Source organism: Canis aureus, chromosome 11, assembly GCF_053574225.1.
Source record: "Canis aureus isolate CA01 chromosome 11, VMU_Caureus_v.1.0, whole genome shotgun sequence".
Taxonomy (NCBI): domain Eukaryota; kingdom Metazoa; phylum Chordata; class Mammalia; order Carnivora; family Canidae; genus Canis; species Canis aureus.
In genome coordinates, this window is record NC_135621.1 from 71,433,171 (window position 1) to 71,450,615 (window position 17,445).

A 17,445-nucleotide genomic window follows, 5' to 3' on the forward strand; every position below is an offset into this window, starting at 1 on the left:
TTATATCTCTACTAGAATGAACTCTTGGATGTCAAGGACATGTTTACATTTACTTATTTTTTGTATATTTGTTTCACTATTTTAATTTGATGATGATTGAAGTCCCTAGTATCTATATCTAGGCACTTAATAAATGTTGTATATGATGAATATATTATTTCTATCATTTGGGGTTCCAAACTAATCATGGCTTTTTGTTATCATAACTTGAAATAAAGTATTTTTCTTAGTTGATTAAGGCTTTCTTGGGAACCAAGAAAGATCAATTGATACAATTCTATAGCTGCTTCTATTAAATACTGACTTTGCATGATTATACTACATAAAAGATAGCTGGGGTATGAAGTACTGTCCAGTGGTAGATGATACCAAGTCACATCTTAAATAGATTTTAACGTATTTTACTTAGACTTTTCAGTGTTTTATATTTTTGATGAGAACAATTTCTTGTAGATATTTTTTTCCCTCTGGTTTGGCTAAGCCCTAATAAAAGTAGTCCAAAAGTCAGAGCTAAGAAAAACATTAAAGTTACTAATTTTTTTAATTTAGCAAAGGCAACGGGCAAGATTTAATCAGTGCTTTTTGTATTTTTTTGTAACCACAAAAAGATATTTTTAAATCCATTAGCCAATTTTTCTCTTCTTTTAAACTTAATTCTTTTTAAACTATTAGTTGCCTATTTTCTATGAGATTTCACATCTTATGTATATTTCTAGGCCTCAAGAAATCAATAAAGAAGAACTAGAGGGAAATAGTATGCGGTGTGGTAGAAAGCTTGCCAAAGATGGTGAAGTAAGTATGGGTTATGACTCTTAATATTCTCATGCAAATTACTGTACTACTAGTGCAAAATACACTTTTGTGTAACAATCACAATACCTGCCATACCTCAGAAGAGTTTCTTGGTAGTTTCTGTAGCATGGTCTCCTGGGCAAGGAGTGGTGATTAGACCTTTTGTGTCTAACTAAGAGATATAAGAGGCCTCTGCAATCCAGAAATTAAGATAAATAAGAAATTATATGGGAGCTCTTACATAGTCTTAAAAGTCATTTTTAAAATTTTATGATTACCTTAAATCAAAGACATTCAAACCCTTTGATTGCTACCTGCATTTAGACTTCTTTTATTCATTACCACTATATATAAATGTATATAAGTGAAACAAAAGTATTATGAAACAATGCTATTACTGTATCCAAAAATCCTATTTTCTTTTTAATTTTTTAAAAAAGCTTATTGTGACTCATTAAATTGATTTTAATGGGACATGAACTACAATTTTTAAAATCCCACTCTAATTGTAATTTCCATCTTTTTTTAAAATTTATTTATTTATTCATGACAGACGCAGAGAGAGAGAGAGAGAGAGGCAGAGGCAGAGACAGGCAGAGGAGGAGCAGGCTCTATGCAGGGAGCCCGATGCAGGACCCAATCCCAGGACTCCAGGATCATGCCTTGGGCTGAAGGCAGGCACCAAACCGCTGAGCCACCCAGGGATCCCTGTAATTTTCATCTTAAAAAATAATTCAGCCTGGGTTGTCTGGGTGGCTCAGTTGGTTAAGCATCCGACTGTTGATTTCAGCTCAGGTCATGATCCCAGGGTTGTGGGATCAGGCTTCGCAATGGACTCACGCACTGGGCATGGAGACTGCTATAGGTTCTTTCTCTCCCTCTCCCTCTGCCCATCCCTCTTCTAAAAGATAATAATAAATCAGTCTAATTTAGATAAGCATTCAGTTATTTTTCTCCCAAAGTTTCCCTCATTTTAACTTTTCTTGTTTTTAGACATTAATTAAGTTTACATTCAATAATTGTGATAAATATTAGTAGCATATGAAAGGGGAATAGGTAGGTGTCTTCTTTACTCCTTAGTCTTCCTTGTTGCTACTTCCACAACTCCCTCCCTCACTGAACCACAGCTCCTTTGAAGCACATGCTTCTACTACACCACTCAATACTCTACACCACTGAATAGCATCATTCACTGGGCTCTCCATATTTATCACTGTTCTTGTTGTCAGTCTTGGTGATTTCAGTGTCTCTATTCCCTGACCTTTGTCCCCACAGTGATCTTAGCTCTACCCTACCTCCAGCACCCATTTTCTGGAAGAAGCATATCTTCACTTTTTGCTTTACTAAACAATACACCCCCTTCAAAATTGCCATTTCAAGCATACCATTTTCAGATTCCACTTCTATTATCTTTCTAGCACTCTCTTTCTAGAACCTGGACTCCCAACAATTTTTTAACTCCACTGGGATGTATAATACATTATTCTTACTACCTTTTTTCCCATTACCCTCTCATCACATCCCTACTTCTTTCTTTACTTACATTTTATGTTCCATCTTAAAATTGGTTCCTGGTTAATACTCCTAACTTCCCTTTTCACTCTGTCAGGCTCAGCTGGCTAAACCCCAATTCTTATTAAATCCTGATTTGCCATGTACTCCATTCCTGCTTTCAAATAGATGGATATGACTAAAGAAAAACTGTACCCCACCAGGTTTCACTTGAATGTTTGTAACTAAACTTCAGGTGCTGCATGGTGACCCTCCTATATTTACCTATTGAATTTATCCTGTCATTCTTTGAGTACCTGTCAGACCTTCTTTAAAAGGGGCAGTGCTATCTGTCTCATTCTTACCTATAACCTTATTTCCTCCATCAGAAAATAAAAGCAATAGGTGGAGAATCTACACATCCTCTTGCCGAACAGTTCTGGTGATCTGTCTGCAGCTATAGCTATGCGCTCTGCTTTTCCTCGTATTAGAATGGATGAACCATCTGCTTCTATCCATCTAGTCCATCCCCTCCCCTCATGGCAAACTCCACCATCCCTTCTTACCTATTCAGAGGCGTTGCTCCTTCAGTTATCACCTGCCTCTCCTGCATCAGGATCATTTTCTCTTCTACTGGGTCATTCTCATTGAGCATTCAATATACCATACCACCGCCCATCTGGAACCACACCCTGACCCCACATTCTTCTCTAGCTACCACTCCATGTCTCTGTATCTCTCGAAAGCAAAAAACTCATTGAAAAAAGTTGCTCATATTTGTCTATATTTCCGTTTTTCTGATGCTCTCTTGAATTCACTCCAATTCATTTATCACAGTAAATTCCAGTGAAACTGCCATGTTGTTGTCACCAGTGATTTCCACATTGCCAAGTGAGGTAGGTAGTTTTTAGTCTTCCAGAAGCTCTTGGCAGCATGACACATCTGCAGTCACTCTTTCTTGGAGATTTTCTCCATTTCACTTTTGGGACAGCATATTCTGCTGGTTTTCTTCCCAATTTATTTGGCTATTCCTTCCAAGTCTTCGCCTAGATCCTTCTCTTTCTCAACAAATGTTGGTATGACTAGAGGCTCTGTACTTGGGACTTCTTCCCTGTCTAAGCTCACTCCAAAGGAATCTCACCTAGTTCAAATGACTTCACACTGATGACTTCTAACTCCAGATTCATATATATAGCTACTCACTTGATACCTTTCTTAGAATCCTAGTAGCATCTTGAATAAAATAGTCCCAAGCTGAACTCTTTGATTTTCATCCCCAGACTTTCTCCTTTCCAAGGAATTCTCTAACCCATAAAGGGCCTCTCTCTCATTCATCTGTTGAATAGGCTGCGAACTTGAGATACTTCTATCTTAAATACCATACCTGGTGTTCATCAGAAATTCCTCCAGGCTCTACTTATGAAATAGATTCTTAGCATGTATGCCACTACACCCAAGTCCAGGCCACCGTTATCTCTTGCCTAGACTATCGTGGCAGCATCATAACTGCTCTCCCTACTTTTGCTCTTGATCTTCTACATTTTGTTTCCCATATAACAGCCAAAATCATATTTTTAGATGCAAGTTAAATCATCTCAAATGTTTCTCCCTTCCCTAGAACTTTCCATCAGCCTCTTACTGCACTTAGAAGAAATGCGTGCTCTTCCTTACTAAGGACTCCTAAGCCCTACATTTCCTGACCCCTGACCAATCCTCTGAATGTATTCCTATTTTTCTGTCCACCTATGTGATTGCCCTAGCCACATAGCCTTCTTGACGTTCCTCAAAGAGGCCAAGCATGTTTTTATCTCCAGAGCTTTGTACCTCCTGTCCTCTCTGCCTACTTCACTCTGCAGATAGTTACTGGTCTGCCCTTTATTAGACTCAGGGCCCTGCTCACCTAGTGTCTCCTTAGAGAGACTTTACCTGACCACCTGTCTGAACCAGCAGATTCCCCAGCTGCAAGCTTCTCTGTCCTGCCATTCTATTCTGTTTTGTTGTCTTCCATTCCATTGCATCTATTCCTTCCACACAGACATACGCATATTAAAATAGCACATTGTACCCGCGCAGAAACTTACTTCAATGCCGAGAGCAGTACTTGGCACATAATATGTGCTCAATAAATACCTGTGAGCTATTGAATTAATGTTGTAACTCTTAGTGTCAACCAAACACTTGAAGCCCTAACTTTCCTTCACTATACCTTACCAGCTTGCTTAATAGTCCATTAATAGTGATAGATTAAACAAACTTGTGAACCGCATGATGGTATTTAAAATAACCCAGTTGTGGGGTGTCTGGATGACCTTGAAGAGCTTGCAGCTCTTGATCTTAAGGTCATGATATTGAGCCCCAAGTTGGGGATAGAGATAACTAAATAAACTTTAAAAAATAAATTAATTAAAGTGACTATGTATCTGTTAGTTATTTAAGGAATTTAGAGTATTTTTAAAGCAAGGTAGATTTTAATGGGTTCTTAATACCTCCATATAGCCTCCTAGCCCTCTAAGCTATACCTCCTTAGAGTTGCAGTCAAAAGCCATATTACTTACGATAGAATAACAGTGTGGAGACATAACAAAACAGATCATGAAGAAGTGATATTATGAAAGTACCTTAAAGAATGGTGACCATGAGGGCTGCTTTTCTGGTTTTGAAATACACTATACCGACACGGTAAACCTTTATATATATTCTGTGTGATAAGCCTTAAAGGAAAAGTACCCATGAGGGATAAATATTTGAAAGGAGTTAAAGAAAGGACATTTTGAAATTTTTATTTTTGATTTGCTAGTGTGATAAACTGAAGTAAATCTTTTTCTTTTGTATTTCCTTAGTACTGCTGGCGGTGGACAGGTTTTAACTTCGGCTTTGACCTGCTTGTAACTTACACCAATCGATACATCATTTTCAAACGCAACACACTGAATCAGCCATGTAGTGGATCTGTCAGTTTACAACCTCGAAGGAGCATAGCATTTAGGTAGGATGAATTTCCCTGCCCCATTCCTCCTCCAGAAAAAATAAAAGAAATGAAATAAAACCCAATAATTTACACCAACCATAGTAGAGTTTTGATAAGATACAATATATATGAAAATATATATGAATGTGCAAGGAAATAATAATAATAAGCTTTTATTGCTGTGACATGTTAGTAATAATCAAAATAAAAAAGTCTGGATCTAGTGTGTCAGAAAGAATAGGCTAGAATATGAATGATACAGGATTGGTAATAGACTTGAAGCTGTTGCTTTGCTGCTGTTCTTGCAGATTATAGGTCCAGAATGTAAAAACAGCAAGGTATTTTTCCAGGAAAACATGTCTGGTATTGTCCTTCACTTTCTGTGGGATTTCAAAAGTCCCAAATTTGCCAGATAGTTGAGCTGGCTCTATTTGGAGAAGATGCTGATGAATTGGAAAATAGCTTAATGAATGGGTTTTTTTAAAGTCATATATTTACCTTCTACCATATGTGAAAATTAACTCAAAATGGATCAAAGACCTACACATAAGAGCTGAAACTATAAAACAATTCTTGGAAGAAAACATAGAGGGAAATCTTCTTGACATTGGATTTGGCAGTGCTTTCTTCAATATGACACCAAAGCAGAGATAACAAAAGAAAAAAATAAATTGGACTTCATCAAAATTAAAGTCTTGTGTACCAAAGGACACTAGCACAAGAGTAAAAATGCAACAACCCAGAGAATAGGAGAAACTTGCTAACAATGTATCTGATAAGGAGCTAATATCTAGAATTTTAGAGAACTCCTAAAACTCCATAACAAAAAGACAAACAACTTTATTCACACATGAGCAGTGGACTTAAACATTTCTGCAAAGAAGATATGCAGATGGCTAATGAGCATCTTCTCAAACATGAAACATCACTCATCAGAGAAATGCAAATCAAAATCATAATGAGATAGCACCTCAAACCCATTAGAATGCCTATTATCAAAAACAACAAAAAGTGTTGATGAGGATGTGGAGAAATTGGATCTTTGTGCATTGCTGGTGGGAATATAAAATGGTGTGTCCTAGGTGGAAAACGAAATGGCATTTCCTCAAAAAATTAAACAGAGAATTAGCATATGATCCAGCAATTTCTCCTCTGGGTATTTACCCAAAAGAACTGAAAGCAGGGTCTGGAACAGATATCAGTATATTCATTTTCACAGCAGCGTTATTCCCAGTGGCCAGAAGGTGGAAGCAGCCCACGTGTCCTTCAGCAGAGCTCTATGTAGATATTGTCCGTACCTACAAAGGAATTTTATTCAGCCTTGAAAGGAAAGGAAATTGTCACATATGCAACAACATGAACCTTGATGACCTTATGTTAAGTGAAATAAGCCAGTCACAAACAAATAGGGTACGATTGCACTCATACAGAGTACGTAGAGTGACAGGTTCACTGAGAAAGGAGAACGGCATCAGTGGCGAGGTGGGGTGGGGATCTGTGTGCGCTGGGTGCAGAGTCCAGGCGGGAGGAAGTTCTGGACGTGGAGGGCAGTGCTGACCGCAGGACCATGAGGCTGTGTTTAAGGCTGAGAACTGTAAACCTAGAAATGGTATTTTAATTTTATGTATGTTCTACCACAACAAAAAGACATTTATGTATTATTTTAGATCCCAGGTACGTATAACAGCACAAGCGTATAAATCTGTAACAGGGTCGGTTTAGAATTTGAAAAGACTTTTTAAGACCTTTTATCAAATAAAAGAATATGGAAGAAAAAGTGAAAATGTTAAATATTAAAGTGAGGGAGAGCATGTTTAAGTTAATCTGTGGTTAAAAAACCATTTAGGGGCACCTGCTGGTTCAGTCGGAGGAGTACGCAACTCTTGATTGTAGGGTAGTGGGTTCCAGCCCCACGTTGGGTGTGCAGGTTACTTGGAAATAAGATCTTAAAAAAAAGATCATATGTTTGTTATTTCTGTTTTTCTTTTTAATCCTAGATTACGTTTGGCCTCTTTTGATAGTAGTGGAAAACTAATATGTAGTAGAACAACTGGCTATCAAATACTTACACTTGAAAAGGACCAGGTATGTTTGATTACCTTTCTGGTATTTGTCTTTTGAATCCTCTCTTGAAAATTCTTAAGTAGAATTAACATTTGATTTAAAGACTGGTTTAAAAGTTTTTTTGAAGGCAGGAATGGAAATATTCTGTTCACTTATGCATAGTTTGCCCTCATTTTATTAAAAGTGTAACTAAGACAAAAAGAGGAAAAAGAAAACTCAATTTGATTTGAGGGGCAGGGAAATGCTGATAATAGGGAAATAATTGTTTATCCTGAATAACTTCTTCAGAAAGTTATGAATCTTAATTGCTTTATCCATTGTGTTCATAAGTGCATTTATTTATAGATTATTAGCAAACACCTTGAAGATAATCCAGTATGTCTCCATAGCTTCTGAATATTAAGAGAACATTATGCTTTAGCATAACAGGTTTGTAAAGTAGCAAGCATCTGTAATATTCCCAAAACTCTCTCTAAAGCCATCTGTTTCTTCATGTATCACATGCATGTAGAAGTTTCAAGATGTCATGATGAGAAAGTAAACCATTTCAAAAAAGTAATATGAGATCTGTTAAAATATTAAGTTTGGGGACGCCTGGGTGGCCCAGTCAGTTAAGCGCTGTCAGCTCAGGTCATGATCCCAGGTCCTGGGATCGAGTCCCATGTTGTATCACATTGGGCAACCTGCTCAGTGAAGAGTCTGCTTCTCCCTCTCCCTTTGCTCCTCCCGCCTCTTGCTCACCTGTATGTGCACACGTGCAAGCACACACACTCTCTCAAATAAATCTTTATTTTTTATTTATTTATTTATTTTTTAATTTTATTTACTTATGATAGTCATCAGAGATTGAGAGAGAGAGAGGCAGAGACACAGGCAGAGGGAGAAGCAGGCTCCATGCACCGGGAGCCTGACGTGGGATTCGATCCCGGGTCTCCAGGATCGCACCCTGGGCCAAAGGCAGGCGCCAAACCGCTGTGCCACCCAGGGATTCCCTCAAATAAATCTTTAAAATATATATATATTAAGGAAGTGTACTTCTGTTAAGACTAACCACGATTCCAAGGGACATACTGTTTTAATAAAGGGTTAAGAGCCTAGAGTTTACATAAATTATTAGCAGTTAGCAGTTTTTTCCAGACTGAAGGGCCTCTTACAGAACATCAGATTTTAGCATTGCGAGGAACCTTGGGGTGATAATTCTCACCTCACGTAGCTCTAACCTCACATACCCTGTATGAGAACACCTTTAACAACATTCTTATAGAGGATCCTCCACTTGTAATTCTAGCAACAATGAGCTGACTCTCTCACATGGTGTAGATAGTATTTGAGAAGATAGATAATAGAAGTTCAAATCTGCCTTCAGTAGAACTCTGTTGGTCCTTCTGGAGCTGCATGAACAATGGCTATCTTTACTTTCTACCTGGAATGTCCTAAACAACCACAGATTTAAAGCACCAGGCCAAGATAACTGTATTTCAAGTGCTCCTTGAGTTTGTTCAGCAAACATTGGAGTTCCTGCGGAGTGCTAGGTTCTGTGCTAGGAGTAGAGTAAATAAAGAGAAACTTGTGTTCCTCTTTATATATATATATAAATATACAATATAATGTGTATTTGTGTATTGTATAAATGTAATGTTGAAGGAGAAGTTTCTAACTTTGACTGTGGGGTTGAGAGCAGGTGTGGTTGTTGGGGGAGGAAGAGAAGGGACAACAGAGACAACAGCTCCTGGAAAATTTCCTTTCCTGGAAAAATTGAAAAGGGAATGGATACCTGAACGAAGCCTCAATTGATGAATAAGATGGAGGCAAGAGAGCACAAGGGTCATTGGAGGAACTGAGAGAGGTTTGGAAGAGTTCAGTAGGACGAGAGCCAAGGCATGATGGGCTGAGGCTGGAGCGTGGACTTTTTCCTGAAATCTGTAGAAAGCTTTGGAAGGGTTGTGGTTGGGAGTTGCATACGTGTGTTTTATATAGGTTATAGATGTTAAAGAAAAAAATGGAAAATATAAAAAAAGCAGAAAGAAAAATCATACTTATCTCACTTAAAGATAACACCAAAATTAGATCTTGCTGTTATTTTATTTCCACATTGTTATATATAGCTCTTATCAATAAAATGTATATCCACAATGTCATTTTTATTATTACATAATATTAGTTATTTTGGATATACTATGATTTAAATAATTCCTCCTTTGGGGGTAAAGTTTTTTGTTTTTTCACTATTATAAAAACACGTACATATATCTTCACACATTTTTATGGTTTTTTTAAAGATTAATTCCACGAGGGAAAATTCTTGTCAAATGGTGTACACATTTTCTATTGTTTAGATTGCGCTTTAAAATGACTGTCCAGGGCAGCCCCGGTGGCGCAGCAGTTTGGCACCGCCTGCAGCCTGGGGTGTGATCCTGGAGACCTGGGATCGAGTCCCACGTCCGGCTCCCTGCGGGGCTTATACGCATGGGGCAAACCAATAATGCACGACGTACATAGAGGAGGGAAAAAAAGAAATTTTGGACATACTGGCATAGCACAGTAGAGTTGTTGCAATATATGAATGGAGGAGGGTTTGTTATCAGGGAATAGTTTAAGAAGAATTTCAGCTTTGGGTGCTGATGGTGGAGCTGGTGCTTCTTCCTTGAGTCTTAGGGAGGGTGATTAGTCTCCATTTTTGGTTTACAAGACCAAGGTAATAAATATACTACAAAGACTCTTCATTTTAGGAGATTGTTTTCGATGATACTGATAGTTGGTAGTAGGACTAAGAGGATGGTAAAGTATAGAATGGAGACGATTTGGCCAATAATAATAAAGGGGTGCTCTACTGGTTGTCCCCCGATTCATGTTAATGTGAGTAGATCGGCTGTTAGTAATCAGAATAAACATTGACTGAGGGGTCGGAATATTATTCCACATTGTTTGGATGTGTAAAATAAGGAGATAATTGCTAGAATTAGGATGGAGAATACTAAGGCGAGAACCCCTCCTAGCTTATTGGGGATGGATCGTGGGATGGTGTAGACGAATAGGAAGTATCATTCAGCTTAATGTGTGGGGGAGTGTTGAGGGGATTTGCAGGAGTATAATTGTCTGGGTCTCCTAGTAGGTCTGGTGAAAATAAAACTAGTGATATCAGTACTAAAAATAGAAGTAGGGCTCCTAAAATGTCTTTGATTGTATAGTAGGGATGGAATGGGATTTTGTCTGAGTCAGATGTGATTCCTGAGGGGTTGTTGGATCCAGTTTCGTGTAGAAATAGGTGGACTATTGCTAGGGCTGCGATGATGAATGGGAGGATAAAATGGAATGCAAAAAATCGTGTTAAGGTTGCCTTATCGACTGAGAAGCCACCTCAGATCTATTCTACTAGGTTAGTTCCAATATAAGGGATAGCTGAGAGAAGATTTGTGATGACTGTGGCTCCTCAAAATGATATTTGTCCTCATGGTAGGACATAACCTATGAATGCTGTGGCTATGGTTGCGAATAAGAGAATAATTCCGATGTTTCATGTTTCTATGAATATATAGGATCCATAGTATAAGCCTCGTCCTACATGTATGAATAGGCAGATAATATAGAGGCTCCATTTGCATGTATATAACGGATGATTCAGCTGTAATATCTCGACAGATATGAGTGACTGATGAAAAGGCTGTCGATGTGTCTGATGTGTAGTGTATAGCTAGAAATAAACCTGTTGTCATCTGTAGAATCAAGCACACTCCTAGCAGAGATCCAAAGTTTCATCAAGCAGAGATGTTTGATGGTGCGGGGAGATCAATTAACAATTTTAGCTAGTGAGTGAGTTTTTCGAATGTTGGTCATTAATGTTCTTATAGTTGAAATACAACGATGATTTTTCATGTCATTAGTTATGGTTAAATTCCATGTAGGAATAATGATAACATACATTGTATTTTAAGCATTGTCTTTGTAATGAGTTTTGTAGGTTTTGCTACAAAGCTGTCTCCTATTTATGGTGGGCTTGTATTGATTATTAGTGGTGGGATTGGTTGTGCAATTGTGTTGAATTTTGGGGGGTCTTTTTTAGGGTTGATGGTCTTTTTGATTTATTTGGGAGGTATGCTTGTAGTTTTTGGTTATACGACTGCTATGGCCACTGAACAGTATCCTGAAGTTTGAGTCTCTAATAAGGCTGTATTAGCAGCTTTTATTACTGGCTTATTATCTGAATTGTTAACTGCCTGTTATATTTTAAAGGATGATGAGGTTGAGGTAGTATTAAAATTTAATGGAATGGGAGACTGGGTTATTTATGATACTGGGGATTCAGGGTTCTTTAGTGAGGAAGCTATGGGAATTGCGGCATTATATAGTTATGGTACTTGATTAGTGATTGTCACTGGTTGGTCGTTGTTGACTGGTGTGTTGGTAATTATGGAGGTTACCCGTGGTAATTAAGGATTAGTAGGCTAAGGGTTATGGTAATTATAAAGGAGAGAAAGTATAGTTTAGGCCTTTTTGGTTAGAAACTAAGGTGGAGGATTTTATTTGAAAATGTGAGATTGATTTGGGTAAAATATTTTCTAGTCAAATAGAGTGAGTCTAGGAGTATTGATGCTGATTTTTTACTTATAGACAGGCTTATCTTAGGTGTGAGGCGGTGTATAATGGTTGGATAATAGCCAAGATTTGAAAATTTGAAGGTGTAGGACGGGTAATTAAATTTAAGCCCTTGTATTGTGAGGTTTAGTTCTAGTGCCAGGATGAAACCTAAAATAGTCACTGCAAGGGCAAATATTTTTAGATAATGAGGCATAGTTATCTGTGGGATGGTGGTAGGTGTAATACTGTGGGAGATGATATATCCTGCGAATACACTTCCAAGGAGGAGACGTTTAATAGAGTTAATTAGGAGTGGATTATTCTCGTTGATGAGAATTAAAGGGTTAAAACGGGGTTGGCCTAGTAATGCAAAGAATAAAATTCGAGTACTGTAGGCAGCAGTTAGGGATGTGGCAACGAGAGTAATTAAGAGGGCTCAGGCGTTGGTATTCGACGTGTTGGCAGTCTCGATGATTAGGTCTTTAGAGTAAAATCCTGTGAGGAAGGGCATGCCTGTTAGTGCGAGGCTACCAATAATAAGGGAGGTTGTGGTAAAAGGGAGAACTTTAAACAGTCCACCTATTTTTCGAATGTCTTGTTCGTCATTTAGACTGTGAGTAATTGACCCTGAACATATGAATAGTATGGCTTTGAAGAATGCGTGGGTGCAGATATGTAGAAATGCTAAATGGGGCTGGTTGATGCCAATTGTTACAATTATGAGTCCTAGTTGACTTGAAGTGGAGAAGGCTACGATTTTTTTAATGTCATTTTGTGTGAGGACACAGATTGCGGTGAATAGTGTTGTAATAGCTCCTAAGCATAAGGTGAGTGTTTGAATAGTTTGGCTTTGTTCTATCAGGGGATGAAAGCGGATGAGTACAAACACTCCTGCTACAACTATTGTGCTGGAGTGGAGTAGGGCCGATACAGGGGTGGGTGGGGGTGGGGTGGGGAGGGGTTGGACCTTCTGTGGCTGAGGGGAGTCATGGGTGTAAGCCAAACTGGGCAGATTTACCGGTGGCTGCTAGTAGTAGGCCAAGTAATGGTAGGTTGAGGTTGTTGTTAGTTGTTATGAAGATCTGTTGGAGGTCTCATGTATTTAAGTTTAATAGGAATCATGCTATTGCTATGATAAATCCTACATCTCCAATGCAGTTGTAGAGGATTGCCTGTAGGGCAGCTGTGTTTGCATCTGTTCGGCCATACCCTCACCCAATAAGTAGGAAAGATATGATACCCACCCCTTCTCAGCCGATGAATAGCTGGAATATGTTATTTGCGGTGACTAGAATTATTATAGTGACAAGGAATATGAGGAGATATTTAAAAAATCGGTTAATGTAAAGGTCTGAGTGCATGTATCATATAGAGAATTCTATGATGGATCATGTGACAAAGAGAGCTACAGGTACGAAAATTATTGAGAAATAATCTAGTTTAAAGCTCAAGGATAGTTTTATGGTTTAGATTGTTATTCAATGTCAGTTTGAGATAATTATTTCTTGTCCTGAGTGAATAAATATTATTGTAAGGATCATGCTGATTATAAATGTGTAAGAGGTAGTTGTTTTTACATAGTATGGGTATAGTTTATTCTTGTAAAGTTTACTAGAAGTTAGAATAACTGGCAGAGTAAGTATGATCAAGGCTGTAATTATGCAGGAAGCGAATATATTTATTACTTTTATTTGGAGTTGCACCAATTTTTTTGTTCCTAAGACCAACGGATTACTTCTATCCTATAAAAGTTGAAAAAGCCATGCTTTTATGCATGGGGGGCATGAGTTAGCAGTTCTTGCAATACTTTTTCGGTAGGCAAAAAGGTTTGAGCTTTTATTGTTAGATTCACAATCTAACGTTTTTATTAAACTATGCCTACAGTAGATGGGTCCTAGGATGACTTTAGGGTTAAGAGATAAGAGAAGCAATGGTAATAGGTGCAGGGTTATTAAGGTGTTTTCTCATGTGAAAGATGGTTTGATGTTTTTAATGTGGGTGTGCTTACCAGCGTTGTGTGGTAATTAGTATGTAGAGGGAGTATAGGGCAGTGACGATAATATTTGTTCCTATTAGGATGATAGTGATGTTAGATCATGAAAATGAGGCTATTACTACGAATAGTTCTCCGATTAAATTAATTGTAGGAGGGAGGGCTAGGTTTGTAAGGCTTGCTAGTAGTCATCATGCTGCTATTAGGGGAAGGAGAGTTTGAAGTCCTCGTGCGAGAATTATGGTACGGCTATGAATTCGTTCTTAGTTTGAGTTGGCTAAGCAGAATAGTATGGACGATGTTAGGCCGTGGGCAATTATTAGGGCTGTTGCTCCTATATAACTTCATGGTGTTTGGATGAGGACTGCTACGATGACAAGTGCTATATGGCTGACTGAGGAGTATGCAATTAGGGAGTTTAGGTCTGTTTGGCGAAGACAAATAGAGCTCGTTATAATTATGCCTCATAAGGATAGTAGTATAAAGGGATATGCTATAAAGCTGGTTAGGGGATTTAATAGGGTCGTGACTCCTATTATGCCATATCCACCTAATTTTAGAAGTACAGCTGCAAGTACCATGGAGCCGGCGATGGGGGCTTCTACGTGTGCTTTTGGCAGTCATAAGTGGAGTCCATATAAGGGTATTTTTACTATAAAAGCTATCATGCATAATCACAGAAAAATATTAGATCAGGAGTTTGGTAGGGGTTGAATTCAGTATTGGATTATAAGGAAATTGAGGGAGCCTATGGTGTTTTGAATATAAAGAAGTGCTACTAGGAGGGGCAAAGATCCTATTAAAGTGTAAAATAGAAAGTATAGTCCTGCGTTTAATCGTTCGGTTTGATTTCCTCATCGGGTGATAATAATAAGGGTTGGAATTAGCGTAGCTTCGAATAGGATATAGAAGAGGATTAGTTCTGTGGTGGTGAAGGTTATGATTAGAAATAGTTGAAGTAGAATCAGTATTGAGGTACATAGCTTTTTTGGTTAGCGGCTCTTTTGATAAGTGGAATTGACTTGCTATTAGTATAAGAGGTAGGAGTCATGTTGTGAGTGCTAGTAAGGGTGCTGATAGGGAGTCGGAGAAAAATAGTAATGAGGAATTTAGGGTATTGTCATTGGGTTGATTTAGATAGGACAGACTAATTAAACTGATTAATAGGCTGTATGTTGTTGTGTTGATCCAGATTATATTAGGTTTTGATATTCAGGCCAGCGGGATAAGTATAGTAGTGGGAATAATAATTTTTAGCATTGTAGAAGGTTCAGATTTTGTACATAATCAGTCCCATAGGTGTTATATGTTATAACTAGTAAAGACAATCCTAACGCTGCTTCGTGTGCAGTGAATACTAGTAATACAATTGGTATCACGCAGGCTAATGTGAGATGATTGTTTAAGATAGTTACAGATATTATTACGAATAGTGACAGTATCGTGCCCTCTAAGCATAATAGGGATGATATTAGGTGGAATCGGTAGATAAGTATGCCCATTAGAGAGAGGATAAATGCCAGGAAGATGTTAAAGTATACTGTGGACATATGATAATTATGAGTTAAATCATAATTTAATGAGTCGAAATCATTTGTTTTAGTTTAAACTAATTATATTCAGTTCATTCCAGTCCTTTTTCAGTTCATTCATAAGCTAGGCTTGCGGATGGCTAATAAAGAGATTAGTAGGAGTGCTATAATGAGTATTGTTGTTAGTTTGTTAGTTTGTGATGCTCAGGGAGGTGGAAGGAGTAGTGCAATTTCTAGATCGAAAAGTAAGAATGTGATGGCGACTAGGAAAAACTTTATGGAAAAGGGTAAGTGTGCTTACCATGCAGGGAGCCTGCTTCTTCCTCTGCCTGTGTCTCTGCCTCTCTCTGTGTGTCTATGAATAAATAAATAAAATCTAAAAAAAATAAAATGACTGTCCAATAAATAAATAGACTGTCCAATTTATGTTTCTTCCAGCATTATACAAGAGTCTACCCAAAATAGTGGTGTTTTCATCACTCTAATCTTTCCCCCAATACAAAATGTAGAAACAGATTATATAAAAATTAAAACAGGGGAATCCCTGGGTGGCTCAGCGGTTTAGCACCTGCCTTCAGCCCAGGGCGTGATCCTGAAGACCCGGGATCGAGTCCCACATCAGGCTCCCTGCATGGAGTTTGCTTCTCCCTCTGTCTGTATCTCTGCCTCTCTCTCTCTCTGTGTCTCTCATGAATAAATAAATAAAATATTTTTAAAAAAATAAAAATTAAAACAATTTTCATTTTTTTAGTTACTGGTGTAGTTAGGTATTTTGTATGCACATTAGATATACTAGATTTTGTTAGTTGATAGTTTATATTGTTAATGTTGAAGTCCTTATTAGGGTGTGGTCTGTTTTCTTGTTAATTTTTAACAGCTTTTGTATGTTAAGAATAACAATATTTGTGGTATGCTGTAGCTTTCTCCATTCTTGTTACTTGTCTCTGAACCTTCATGAAACAATTTGTCAGTCTATTCCTCTAATGATTTCTTTTCATGTGATGTTTAGGACTTCTAATTGGGATTATGTCTGTATTTTTTTTCTACTTCTATTTCCTTTTTTATATTGGAGTATATTCTGATGACATAGATGGAATGTATCAGATGTATCAGTGTATTTGTAATGCCACTTTACCACATACTAAATCCTTTTATACTTGCTTTCATTTATGAACTTTGTTAGGCTTTATTGACTTCTTTTTGCAGAAACAATACACTTTTAACTAGACTAACTTTAAAATGAATTTTAATACCTAGTAATGCAAACCCACCTTTATTCTTTTCAGAAACCTCTGGGGTCTTTGTGCATGATTATTATTATTAATAGCATATAGAATCAAGTTTCCTCTCAAAAAATCTTAGGAGGATTTGATTTATATTTGTTAAATATATGAATTGTGGAAAACTGATGTCTTCCTTTCTGGCATATGGTATTTTCTGCTTTACATAGGTCTCCTTTTATGTCTCTCTCTAAAATTTATAGTTTTCCCTTATATTTTTATTTTCCCCATAGTTTCCCCCCATATATTTCCTAGAAGCAAAAGTCAAAGTATATTTTATTGCTAATATGAAATGAATTTTCTTCCTAATAGTTTCTAATGACAGTTTTGATGAAAGCTAGTGATTTTTGTTTTTATAGCTATCTTATAAAACTATGCTGACTAGATTTGCATTAGATGGAGCATCTCAGGCAGCCCGGGTGGCTCAGCGGTTTAGTGCCACCTTTGGCTCAGGGCGTGATCCTGGGGTTCCAGGATCGAGTCCTACATCAGGCTCCCCGCAAGGAGTCTGCTTCTCCCCCCTCTGCCTGTGTCTCTGCCTCTTTCTCTCTCTCTGTGTCTTTCATGAATTTTTTATTTTTTATTTTTTTTCACGAAAGACACAGAGACACAGAGAGGCAGAGACACAGGCAGAGGGGGGAGAAGCAGGCTCCTTGCGGGGAGCCTGATGTAGGACTCGATTCCGGGACTCCAGGATCACGCCCTGGGCTGAAGGCAGGTGCTAAACCACTGAGCCACCCAGGGATCCCC

The 17,445-nt window shown here is 37.9% G+C and overlaps 1 protein-coding gene and 1 long non-coding RNA gene across 3 annotated transcripts in view; one reads left to right on the plus strand and one right to left on the minus strand.

Moving 5' to 3' along the window:
* The window catches only part of GMCL1 (germ cell-less 1, spermatogenesis associated), a 60,753-nt gene that overhangs the window by 34,198 nt on the left and 9,110 nt on the right, over positions 1-17,445 (plus strand). For both annotated transcript variants that reach the window (XM_077915744.1, XM_077915743.1), the window contains exons 11-13: positions 717-792; positions 5,124-5,269; positions 7,249-7,336. In XM_077915744.1, the coding sequence (XP_077771870.1) occupies positions 717-792; positions 5,124-5,269; positions 7,249-7,336 (310 nt within the window). The remainder of the gene's footprint in view (positions 1-716; positions 793-5,123; positions 5,270-7,248; positions 7,337-17,445) is intronic.
* On the minus strand, positions 5,157-17,280 carry LOC144324352 (uncharacterized). The gene is made up of 2 exons (XR_013389893.1): positions 15,717-17,280; positions 5,157-6,851 (listed from the first exon to the last, which is right to left on the minus strand). It is a non-coding gene; the product is annotated as an uncharacterized LOC144324352 (long non-coding RNA).